The 12,761-nt window shown below is 46.3% G+C and overlaps 1 protein-coding gene across 10 annotated transcripts in view; it reads right to left on the bottom strand.

Annotated features, from left to right (window-relative positions):
- The window catches only part of RUSC2 (RUN and SH3 domain containing 2), a 61,892-nt gene that overhangs the window by 9,029 nt on the left and 40,102 nt on the right, over positions 1-12,761 (bottom strand). For 5 of the 10 annotated variants that reach the window (XM_061426859.1, XM_061426858.1, XM_061426864.1 and 2 more), the window contains one exon: positions 1,941-4,037. The exons of 1 other annotated variant lie outside the window; for it this stretch is intronic. In XM_061426859.1, the coding sequence (XP_061282843.1) occupies positions 1,941-3,969 (2,029 nt within the window). In that variant the 5' untranslated portion in view covers positions 3,970-4,037. Of the gene's footprint in view, positions 1-1,940; positions 4,038-12,191; positions 12,711-12,761 lie in introns of those variants that run through there. 4 more of the 10 variants (XM_061426857.1, XM_061426861.1, XM_061426865.1 and 1 more) reach the window with 4 other exon arrangements.

Genomic DNA, 12,761 nt, shown 5'->3' with positions numbered 1-12,761 from the left:
CTCAGAGTACCAGCCAAGCACTGTCTATGCCCAGATATACCCACCAGGCACTGCAGTCTGAGAAGAGCGTGGGTTCAGAAGACTCTGGCCAATCCCTGCCGTTTCTGAGCCCCCTCTGCCCTAGAGACCTTCTTGCATTTCTGGGGCATTTCCTCCATGTGTGTTTAGGAGCCTGAAGTCATCTGATATACTGCCATCTCTCAAACAGCAGGTATAACACCATTTATGGGTTTTTAACCCTTTTCCTTTGAGAAGCCAATGGACCAACCTAAGGCTGAAAGTGAAAGTGTCAGTCACTCAGTCGTGGCGGACTCTTTGTGACCCCATGGACTGTAGCCTGCCAGGCTCCTCTGTCCATGGAATTCTCCAGGCAAGAATACTGGAGTGGGTTGTCATTTCCTTCTCCAGGGTATCACCCCAACCCAGGGATGGAACCCAGGTCTCCTGTATTGCAGGTGGATTCTTTATTGCCTGAGCCACCAGGGAAGCCCTAGGGCCACAGACAGCAAATTCCCCATAATCAATCTTTCCTCTGCTTTATCTCCCCTTTCCTTCCAAACCCTCTGAGATCCACCTTCTGCCCTCATCACTCCCAAATGCTGCTTTGGGGATTTTCAGCCTTAATCCTAGTGATTTGTTTTCAGAACTCATTTGTTGAATCTCTTTTTGAAACTTTCTCCTTCTTTGGTTCCTATGACTTCACTCTCTCTTGGTTCCCCTCTATTTTCTTGGCTGATTTTTCTGTTTCCTTTGAGGACTGCTCTGCTCACCCTTCAATCACTGTATCCCCAGGGTTCTGTCCCCTTGTTCCCTTTATAACTCTACACATTCTCCCTGGATGTTCTCACCCACTCATAGCTTCAACTACTATTTTTATTCCAATGACTGGTCTCTCATGGTGGTCTCCTGACCTCCAGGGAGACATCCTTTTGAATCTACCTTCCATTCAAACAACCTGTGATCTTTCTAAAATGCTAATCAAAACATGCCATTACAAACCAAAAAATTCCATTTCCCTAATTAAAATCCTTTAATGGTTCCATCCACATTCTACAATGGCTATACTAAATTATTTGCAGTTTCTGGAAAGCATCAAGATACTCTATGCATTTGTGGTTTGTACCGACTTTTGTATGAGCCTACAGTGTTCTTTTTATGAGTGTCCACAAAGCCTACTCCTCTAACATTTTTCTGGACTGTGCTTAAATGTACACTGTGTTAGCGCTCTTTTGCTGACATTCTGGTCTGTTTGGGTGCTCCTCTCATAGGCCAGTGCCATACAACTGCCACCTCTACAGTTTAATTGTGCTTCCTTTTCTGTTCCCATCCTTCATCAGAATTCCTCGAGGACAGATATTGTCCCTCTCATCTATCACCAGCACCCACTCAACACAGAGCCTTTATAAAATAATCACTTAAGCGAAATGAAATAAATAGGGAAGAGCTGGCCTAGGAGGCTCAAAGGTTAAGTGTCAGGTCTCAGGTTCTTTGAAGAGTGGCTACAGTCACTGATCAAAGAATGAAGTTACTGATGCCCAATGTGGTTTGTCTGTTTGACATTTCTCTTAAACACGGCAAATTCCTTGATGTCCAAAATGGATCTCAGGCCTTATTCCTTTCCCAGTAAGTCTACTTCTGTGTTTGCAGTCCCTACCCATGTGTCATCATCTTTCCAGTCACCCGGGCTTTGAATCACAATCTTCTGAGTACCTGCTATCCCAATACATCGATCTCTCAGTTGCTGATTTCATCTCCTTGGTGTATGCTTTATTCCCTATCCGCCTCCCCCTAGTATAACTGGAGGACATGCTCTGGACTGGAAAGATGATGGGTCTGGGCTGAGAAACCACTAGTGGTAGAGGTGGGGTGGTTGGCAGGACCTATTACTGATAGAAGGCCATGCATACAACCTGCTACTCTCCAGCCACTAGGCTTCTTACCGTCAGCTTTAGCTCTTGCGTCCCTCTGGGTGTGGCTGTTGGCTGGGCTCCCTGGGAGAGCAGGCCCTGGATCCATCAGCTGGGCCAGGGGCCCCTGCCCAGCAGCTCTGAGGCCAGCGGGTGGCATCTCACTGGACTGGGAGCCCTGACAGACCTGGGTGGACCAGGGCTCTGGGCCAACCAGGTCCATGCCCGGCTCCAAGGGCATGGGTGGGAGGCTATGGCTACAGTGAGTGCCCTCATCTAGGGGTCCCACCCTGTCTTGCTGGGCTTCTTGGATGAGTGAGAACTCCTGAGAGGAGTCCCCAGTGCTTGCTCGCAGTGGAGGGGAGCCAGAGCCTGCAGCTTTCTTCCGGCCCTTGGCAAGTTCAGCAAAGGAGGTGACCCGCCGAGGTGGGGAACTAGGCCCAGTAATGGCGGCAGGGCCCTCACTGAGGCGCACTGGGCAACTCAACATGCGTTCCAGAGAGCCCAAGCGGACAGGAGGGCTGCGCTCTAGGCTGCGGTCGTAGCTTCGAGAGCGCTGACGTCCAGTGCTGAGGTTGGGGGGTGAAGTGTTGGTGTACACTTGCCCCTCGATCACAGTGCGGCCCATGGGAGCCTCCGCTTCCACTTCAGAGCCCACTGCTTCTTGTTCCTCTGGCTGGACTTCCGGCTTCTGGAACAGGTAATATTCAGAGGGCTGGCTAGGGCCAGGGTCTGGGCCAGGGCCAGGGGCAGGACTGATCTTGGTGTGTTCTTCCGAGCAGCTGGTGACAGAAGAGCCAGCTGGGCTTGGGGAGGACTGGGAGGACAGGTCACAGGTGACAAGTTTATAGTAATTCTGTGTGGCCACAACAAGACGGGCCTGGCTCTGGAAGCAGGCTGTGAGGTCAGCCACAGCTGGGCAGGGCTCACAGTGCGGGCGGTAGGAGTTGCAGTTGGCATCAAGCTCAGGAGATGAGGCATGAGGACAACCATAGCCACCTTCCCTTCCTCCGCTGTCAGGGTGGTGGGACTCACAAGACATCTTCGACTCAGCTGGGGAGGGCTGCAGGTCCAGGTAGAAGGCGCCAGGGTCCGAGTGGCTGTAGAAGGAAGAGTCGCTGCAGGATTGCGGGGCAGAGTTGAGGTTGGCACGGGAGTTGCCGTGCATTTTGTTGTAGAGGGTGCTGAAGGTGACCAGCACGCCGTCTGAGCTGTTGCAGGAGGAGTCGCTCACATAGCCCATGGACTGGTCAGCCGCCTCGGACTGACTGGAGGTGCTACTGCAGCGGCAGTGCTGGGTGCCTGAGCCTGAGCATCTGGGGTTCCTTGGGGATTCATCAGAACTGAGCTTCCATTCCTGGTCAAAGGAAAAGCCAGAGGTGTCACTGGCTCCACCCCCACTGCCACTCCCACCAGGCCCCCCACACTCATCCAGCTCCATGGTCTCAGCTTCCGGCTCTGGCCGGCAGCAGCGGCCAGTGCTGCAGTGCGGGGCATCCAAGATGGTCACTGGCTCCTGTTCTTGCCCTTCCACCACTCCGGCTCGACTACGCGCTGCCCCCCATGGCCTGCCCATTCTGGGGCCAGGCGGTGGCAGCTGGAAAGAGGAGAGATGGAAGGTGGGCTGGCCAGCCCTGTGCAGGTGGAAGGACTGCTGGGCGGCACTGTCACTGATGCTATCCTCATATAGGTCACCAAGTCCTGGCTCGGCCACGCCTGTCTGCAGCAAGAAGGGGTTGTGTCGTTTAGGGGCCCCGGGGCCTCTTCCATCCCGACCCCTGCTCTTGGCACTATCAGCAGACCGTGTAGAGCCCCCTGGAGCAGACTGCAGGCTGCTGTACAGCAGAGAGTCAGCTTGTCCGAGGTCCTGATCAGGCTGGGTGATGCCCAGCTCCGGTGGGCAGAAGGGGTTGGGTCTTGTGCTCCCGCTACCTCCACCTCCCCCTCCACAGCACTGCCTGTCTGGGACTTGGCAGTGCACCAGGGGGATGTGGTGGACGATGAGGGTCTCTCCAGTCAGCTTTGGGGGACTATCCATTCTGGAAAGTTCGAACAAGGGCATCAACAGCACCAGACACTGCCCCTGGAGCCCAGTGGGGCAGAACACATTTCATCAGGAGAGCTTGGTACCTGGAAAGAGAGGGAAAGAAAGGGAACCTAATGTCACCTCCCCGAAGTCAGGGACATGCCCCTACCCATGTCATTTGCAGATAGCGAAGAGCCCAAGAGGAAGAAAGATTCAGTCAACATGGAGCTGGATGACTCAGCCCAATGGGGTACTCGGCCTCACCGCACAAGGCCAGCTCTCGAGTGCCCTCTTCACTGTAAGCTCGCCATGTATCCACTCGAACAAAAAGCTAGGCCCCTGTTAATGCCACCTCTGAAGGTCTGGGGAATCTCAGTGACAGCTCTTTCTCCTCTTTCTTAGCAGTAAACAACGACCAGTCCTGAGTCCAAAAAAAACTATGAATGATGACATAACTAAAGAAAAACCACCTAAGATGCCTGAGAGGGTGCTAGGCAAAGGAGCCACGGAATTATCTTACACACAGCTACAACACACACACTTACAGATGAGGGGACATCACAAATAATACATTAGGTATGCACAGCAATAAGCTACAATTTTGCAAGAAAGGTCATTTTTAATGTACTATATCACTTGATGCCTGTGTCATCTTTGACCCCCTTTCCCCTCCTGAGCCCCAGAATACCTGTCCCACTCTGACTGGCTGTGGGCAAGGGTCCTCACTCTTCCTACTACTGTGTTAGAGCTTCCTGAATAGCGACTGAGTTAGGCAGCAGATTTCTAGTATGGCTGATGCCATCCTCTTCCTTCCCAGCGTGGGGTCTGTTTTTATATTTTTTGTATTACTTCAGCACAACATCAGGTAAGGCTTGAGGCATAATATATTCTTAATATTTAGCTAGCTCAGGGAACAGATCTTCTGAAGTGCCCCAATTCTGTCCAGTTTTAGCTAGAACTTTCCCTCTGAGGGTCCCCTAAAACGTCTTGTCTTCCTGGTTTTACCTCTGATAGGCTAAGGTCAAGTTCTCTACACGGAGCCCATTCTGAGCTTCTCTGGTCTCTTGGCTGGACCATGGCAGGATGGCCCCCCTCAAGTTCTAGTCTCCTGTGCTGTCAAGGTCAGGTCCTCAAAGCCTTCATTTGCTCAGACTTCTCATACCTAATTTCTCCTCATTCATTCATTTCTCCTCTTTCCCTTATCATTCCTGTCATTTTCCTCTACCTACAACGAGTCCAAATCCCTCATTGCCTAAGTTCTTCATCATTTAGCTGAACCTTTATACCACCGATTTTTTAAAAGTGTAACTCATTTAGATCAGAGCTCTTCATATGGAGTACAGCAAGTCACATGTGTTCAAGGACACAGACAGGCAACACATAAAAGGAAAAATTCAAATGGCTAATAAATATGTGTGTGAGGGACACTATTAAAATATGTTATTTGTGTTAAGTTAAATTACATTAAAATTAAAAAGCAAGTATTTACCATCTTTCTTCTTCCTTTCCTTTCTGAGAGGAAGGCTCCTCTGTTAAATTTCCAAGCCTTTGTGTGTTGACTAGGGTAAGGAGTAGACAGGCAGAAGGGCAGAAACCAGAGAGGCTAAATGAGCCACAAGACTAAGAGTTACAGAAGAAAATATGGGAGTAAATTCATTATCTTTGGTTAAGGTCATTATTGGATGACTTCTTAGATAAGATGCCAAAAGAACAAGTGATAAAAGAGAACATAGATAAGGTAGATTTAATAAAAATCAAAAACCTTTGAGTCTCCAAGGGACACGATCAAAAAAGTGAAAAGACAAGTCACAGAATGAGAGAAAATATTTGCAAATTGTGTATCTGACAAGAGACTTAGAATCAGAATATATAAACAATAAACAACTCAACAATAAAAACTATGTAACCCAATTAAAAACTGGGCAAAGAGCTTGAACAGATATTTCTCCAAAGAATACATACAAATGATTAATAAGCACATGAAAAGAGGTTCAACATCATTAGTCATTAGAGAAATAAAAATCACAACAAGATACTACTTCACTCTCACTAAGATAAAAGACAATAGCAAACGCTGGTGAGGATGTGGAGAAATTGCAACCCACAAACATCGCTGAGGACATTGTAAAATGGGACAGTCACTTTGGAAAAATAGCCTGGCAGTTCTTCAAAATGTTAAGCATAGAGTTATCATATGACCTAGAAATTCTACTCCTGGGTATATACCCAAGAGAAATGAAAACATGTTCATGCAAAAGCCTGTATACAAATATTCACAGTAGCACTAATCACAGTAGCCAAAGAAGTGGGAACAATCCAGATGTTCATCAACTGATGAACAGATATACCATGGTAAAGATAATGGAATCTTATTTAGCAATGAAAGGAGTGAAGTACTGATATATGATACAGTATGTCTGAACTGCAAAAGGTAAGTGAAAAGAGCCAGTCATAAAAGGATTCTTTGCATGATGTTATATGATTCCTTTCACATGAAATGTCCAGAATAGGCAAATCCACAGAAACAGAAAGTAGATTAGTGGTTGCCAGGGACTGAGAGAGTGGAAAATGGGGAGTGACTGCTAATGAGTGTGGAAGTTCCTTCTGGGAGTGAGGAAAATGTTCTGAGATCAGTCAGTGGTGATGGTTACCTGAGTCTGTGAATAAAACCAAAACTCCAGAGTTTATGGAAAGTGAATTATATCTCAATTTTATAAAAGGGTGAGTTTTATGGTATGTGAATTATATTTAATAAAGCTGTTATTTAAAAAAAATTTAAATAGGAAAAAAGATTAAGGTTTATGAGAAGATTGAAGGAGAGAGAGGGAAGGGAACCAGTATTAGCAGTGGAGAAGAATGCGTATTTGCACAGATAAGATGAAAACAAGAGAGGAAGTATTGGGATTTTTGTAGAGAGGGATAAAGAGGATTTTTAGGAAATTTTGCTATGAGGTACATGAGATAATTTCCTCTTCACTCTTTCCCATCTCTCTCTTTCTTTGCCAAGAAAACTTTGGGCTCAAATACTGGGTTGGCCAAAAAGTTCGCTAGGGTTTTTCATACGATATTATGGGAAAACCTGAATGAACTTTTTTGCCAACCCAATATATTAATCTATGCCACAAGGATAACAAAAAGATAGGAACACCCTAAAATTCCAATAATAATCAATTTGAAAAGTAGAGAACACAGTATCATTAAAACAATGTTGTGTTAATTTCCCTATTAGTGACTTGAGAAAATATTCACAAAAGATTAAGTGAAAATAGCAGATTACAAACAATATGTACAGTATGACACCATTATTGTAAATAAATATATGTCTGTATCTGTCTTCGGGCTGCTATAACAAAATACATCAGACCAGATGGCTTATAAACAGCAGAAATGTATTTCTCATAGCTCTGAAAGCTGGGAAGTCCAAGATTAAGATCAAGGTGCCAGCACGGCTGCATTCTGGTGAAAGCCCACTTCTTGGTTCATACCTGGCACCTTCTACACAGATTGTAAGGGACAAGGGATCTTTCTGTTTTATAAAAGTACTAATCTCATTTAGGAGGGCTCTACTCTCAAGACCTAATGTGGAGTTGGTGGAGGAGACGCATAGATATTCAAACCAGAGCAATATGCATGGAAGAAAACTTGAAAGCATACACAGTACCAAAAGCCAAGGATGCTCAGATCCCTTAGATAAAATGGTGCCATATTTGCATATAACCTACAAGTGTCCTCCAGTTTACCTTAAATCATCTTCAGATTACTTATAATACCTAATGCGAGTGCTACTTAAATAGTCGCCAGAACATGGCAAATTCAAGTACGGCTTTTTGGAACTTTCTGGAATCCTTTTTTCTTGAATATTTTTGATTCCCAGTTGGTTGAATCTATGCATGCACAAACTGTGGACTTGACAACAAAATGTTAACAGTGCTTATTGCTGTTGCGTGACTCTGGATTATTTTAAATTTTATTGTTTCATCTGTATTTTCTAAAAATAAGTGTCTGTTATGTACACAATTTGAACAGTTTTTAAAGCACTTTTTTCCTTTAAGCACTACAGATACTGTTGGTCAGGGCTAGGGGAGGGGACATCCCCCTAAATATAGTACTAGGCTGTCCCAGGGTCCAGGCCATAATTTGAGGCCTGGACTAAATGGAGCACAGAGAACTTTCTTGTACACACAGCAGAAATGTTAGGAGTACCTATGGGCTACGGCCATCACTTGCTCTTCAATGAATACCATCCCCAGCCCCTTTTAATTTTTTTGGCTGCACGTATGGCTGGTGGGCAGAGAAGGCAATGGCACCCCACTCCAGTACTCTTGCCTGGAAAATCCCATGGACAGGGAAGCCTGGTGGGCTGCAGTCCACGGAGTCGAGAAGAGTCAGACATGAGTGAGCGACTTCACTTTCACTTTTCACTTTCATGCACTGGAGAAGGAAATGGCAACCCACTCCAGTGTTCTTGCCTGGAGAATCCCAGGGACGGGGGAGCCTGGTGGGCTGCCAGATGTCTATGGGGTCGCACAGAGTCGGACACGACTGAAGCGACTTAGCAGCAGTAGCAGCATGGCTGATGGGATCTTAGCTCCCTGACCAGAGATGGAACCCGCACCCTCAGCAGTGAAAGCATAAAGTCCTAACCAACCACCAGGGAATTCCATTCCCCATCCCAATCATTCCCCTTTCAAAGCACCATTTTCAAATATATACACAGAAGAATGTGTCTGACCCATAAAACCACTGACTGGGTGTCATGTACATATTCAAATAAAGAAACATAGCAACTCACCGAGCCTGGTAAGCTGACTCTCTCTGAATCATGGATAAGGCACAAATGGATGTGGAGGGCCATGGAGAACCTCAGGCAGGAGGGCGCTGACAGTTTATTATGTTATGTTTACAGATCTATCCCCAGACTAGAGTCCAGTTCCTTGAGGTCAGAAACTGGGATATAGTCAAACCCTAGTCCTTAGAACCCATGCATAGTGCTTGGAACACAGTAGGCATGGTAGGTTAGTTACTGACCCCTGTTCCACCCATTTTAAAAATTGACTTGCTTGTCTTTTTATTGTTGAGTTGTAGGAGTTTTAAAATTTATTCTAGATGAGTCCTTTGTCAAATACACATCTTGAGAATATTTTCTTAAGTGGCTTCTTCTCAAATGTGGCTTGCCCATTTGTTTTCTTAATGGTATTTTTAATTAATTGGTTTTTAATTTTATGAAGTTCTATTTGTTTTTTTCTTTATAGTTATAGCTTTCTGTGTTCTAAGAAATCTTTGCCTATCCCAAGAAATTTTCATGTTGTTTTTTTTTTAAATAATTGTTGTATAGTTTTTGCTTTTATATTAAGGTTGTGCTGCATTCTATTTTAAGTGTAAAGCTCTTTCACTGGCTGATTTCATTTTATTTTACATTTTTGTATCTCTGAGAAAGTCTTACTCTTTCCTGATCGCCACACGACCAGGGAAATCTTGGCAATAGTTTCTCCACAGATAACTCTAGTTCAGCCAACTAAGGTAAAGTTCTACAGGCATCTCACAAGTCTCAGTACTCATGCTTTGGCCCCATACTTTCACAGTTTTTACAAAGCAGTTTTTATATACATCAAAAGCTTCCCTGGTGGTTCACACAGTAAAGTGTCTGCCTGCAATGCGGGAGACCTGGGTTCGATCCCTGGGTTGGGAAGATCCCCTGCAGAAGGAAATGGCAACCCACTCCAGTACTCTTGCCTGGAAAATTCCATGGACTGAGGAGCCTGGTAGGCTCATGTCCATGGGGTTGCAAAGAGTCGGACATGACTGAGTGACTTCACTTTTTATGTATATCATCTCATTGATCCTAACAACACACTAGGGCAGGTAGATTACTTCATTAAAAAAAAAAAAATAAGGAAATCAACACCTAGAAAAAAGAAATGACTTGCCCAAGAACTCTCAGGGGATAAATGACAGAATTAAGACAGAAGTCAGGAATCGTAACTTTTGACCTTTTTTCTCCATCAGTTAGGAATGTAATGAGAATATATGGTATATATGACTTGATTTCAATTACCACAGAACACATTTACTAAGAGCATTTCTCTTAGACTTCTCCCCTGAGAGTGTCATGTTCTATAAGAAGATAGGTTTAATACTGTGGCCCATGAGCTCTAAGAAAGGTGAAGAGAGAACAGTGAGATGGGAGAGTGCATCCCAGTCTCTTTCTGTAACCTGGTGAAATGGAGAGACATGGGAGATGGAGGTGGCGGGGAATAGAGAACCCAGAAGAAAGTGGAAGAATGCACTCAGCTCTAACAGGTGGACAGAGAGGTGGTGGGCTCAGTCAATAAAGTTACAAGGTCCAGAATCCCTAAAATTAGGGAAAGCTTTCCACAAGAGCCCTCTTCCTGGTTCTCATCACAAACAAGTCTCTCTTGGCCAATCATCATAATGCTATTTATTAGTGATCGTTTACTGAGCACTTACACTCAAGGTGATTGACATACAGCATCTCTAATTCCACTATAATCCTTTAAAGTAGACATAATCATCCCCACTTTACAGATGAGAAAACTGAAGCTTAGTAAGTGTAAACAGTTTGCCATAATTATATGGCTGAGATGGATGCAAACCCAGGTCTGCTCAATTCTTAATTCTTTCCACTACAACTGCCTCTCAGAAAATGATCAGGGTCACACCCTCTTCCCAAACTCCCTGCATTTACCCTGCTACCAACGCAGACACGTCCTACTTTTTCCTGGATAGGCTCACACTCTAGTTTCTACTTGAAAGTGAGTGTGTTAGTGGCTCAGTTGTGTCTGACTGCGACCACATGGACTGTAGCCTGCCAGGCTTCTCTGTCCATAGAATTTTCAGGCAAGAATACTGGAGTGGGTTGCCATTTCCTTCTCCAGAGGGTCTTCTGCATTGCAGGTAGACTCTTTACCATCTGGGCCACCGGGACTCACAGTTTCCATTGACACAGTTTGTATTTACCCACTCTACTAGTCTCTGAACCCACAGTCCCTTTCATATTAATGCCCCAGGCTCTAATAACACTCTTTAATCCTACCTCCTGCTCCAGTTTCCAGCTCACATCTCCCTGTCCCATTCACAGTCCTCAATACCCTTTTCCCTTGCACCATAGTTCACATTCCTAGATGCTTCCTGGGAACTAACACCTTTCCACAATTTCCCAATGTATTACCCTACCCAATCACATTTTGTGCAACATGGAACTACTGACTCCTAATAGTGTATGTTTTTGAATCCTCCACCAAGGTGATCAATGGAGAGGGGAATTTAAAGAATTCTTTCTATCTTCTCAGCAATAGAACTCTGGGTAATTCTGGGCAGGAAGAAGTTTTAAACTCCAGAGAAAGGTTTCCCTTGTCTTTGGTCATCAGCATCCTTCTGCCAATCATAGAACCCCTTCCCTCTTTTTTGGCCTCCTGAAGAAGGAGGGGAAGATAGTGATACTCAGCTGTTATTCTTCAGCAATCTGACCTTGACTTGAGGTCTGATGGGGAGCCTCAGTAGGACTGCTAAGCCTTTTCCTGTCCGGGTTCTCTCTTGGACAGGACTGAAGTGGGGAGAGCAGGAGGGTGGATTTGGGTGTATCAACTTATCCTTAGGTCTGTTCCTGTTAGGAATCTAAGCCTGTATAAGAAAGCCAATGATAACAGGTCAGGTGTCCTAGGCATAACATCCTCTCTCTCCCTATAATGTGGAGCCTCCTGGTCAACATTCTTTCTTACTCCATCCTTATCTGTAGTCTCGCGGCTCCTGCAGCACCAGAAGATGTGGTATGTGTGTCTGTGTGCATGTATGTATGTACATGGAGGAACAAGATGGGCTCGATGCTTCCCCTTCCCAGTGCCTGCTCCTGAAGGCTGAGTGGATCCCTGCAGGTCTCCATCATAAACTTACAGGAGCTGTATGGGTGTCTCTTCCCATTAAGCCTTTGTGTCTAGCTCTGACTCCCTCTCTCCTGACCCACACTATAGCAGCTTCATTAGAAATGCTCAGAAAGGGAGAAGGGGATCTTCTTGACAAAATAGCATCAGCCCCAGCCTGTTCTTCCCATCTCTGCACCACAGCCCGAAAGTATGCATGGATGAGCTTGTCTAACGTTTGCTCTCCTGCTCGCTTGCTAGCTCGCTCTCTCTCCCTCTCGGAAAGACAAAGCCAATCCTCAGAAGCCGGGGCCCAAATGTGCTGATCAGTTATTCCAGCGTCCCTGTCCTGCCCCTCCCCCCAGCTCCGCTGAGCCATACCTCTGTAAGGTGCCTTAGCTGAATCCCGAGATTTCTGTTCCGCGGCACTCCGACCAAGCTCTATCTTGACAGTTGGAGCTGAGGCACTGTTCCACAGGCCCGCACAGGGGCAAGTGGGCTGATTTCCTAAGATCTGATTTCTGCTAATACAATGGCATCGTTGCTAATGCAGGGAGGCTGCGCAATCCCAGCCCAGTATCCTTGCCGCTGCCGCTGGTGCTGCGGTGACGTTGCTGCTCCGGGAAGGGGGAAGGGAAAGGAACAGGCATGCCCACAGTGCAGCCGCTCAGCCTCCCTCCCTGTCAGTCCCTGCGGGCCCTTTAGCCTGGGGAAGGGGGAGGGTAGAGAAGGGAGTCAGCCACAGAGGGCAGGCAGTGCTGCAAGGCGAGAACTCTCCCAGCGGCAAAGAGAAGCCTAGTGAGCTGGGCCCGGCTGCACTCTCATTCCTAGGAGTCTCAGGGAAAAGGTCTGGGAGGAGGCTGGGAGCTTCCTTCCTTCCTCAGGCCCCTCCTTTTAGATCTCAGCCAGAAAACCTCTCCCTCCTCTTTTCACCCACTCTGAATGACTCCT

This window comes from Bos javanicus, chromosome 8, assembly GCF_032452875.1.
Source record: "Bos javanicus breed banteng chromosome 8, ARS-OSU_banteng_1.0, whole genome shotgun sequence".
In the NCBI taxonomy this organism is placed as follows: Eukaryota; Metazoa; Chordata; class Mammalia; order Artiodactyla; family Bovidae; genus Bos; species Bos javanicus.
The sequence above is the reverse complement of the archived record's forward strand: the minus strand, read 5'-3'. Positions and strand labels throughout refer to the sequence as shown.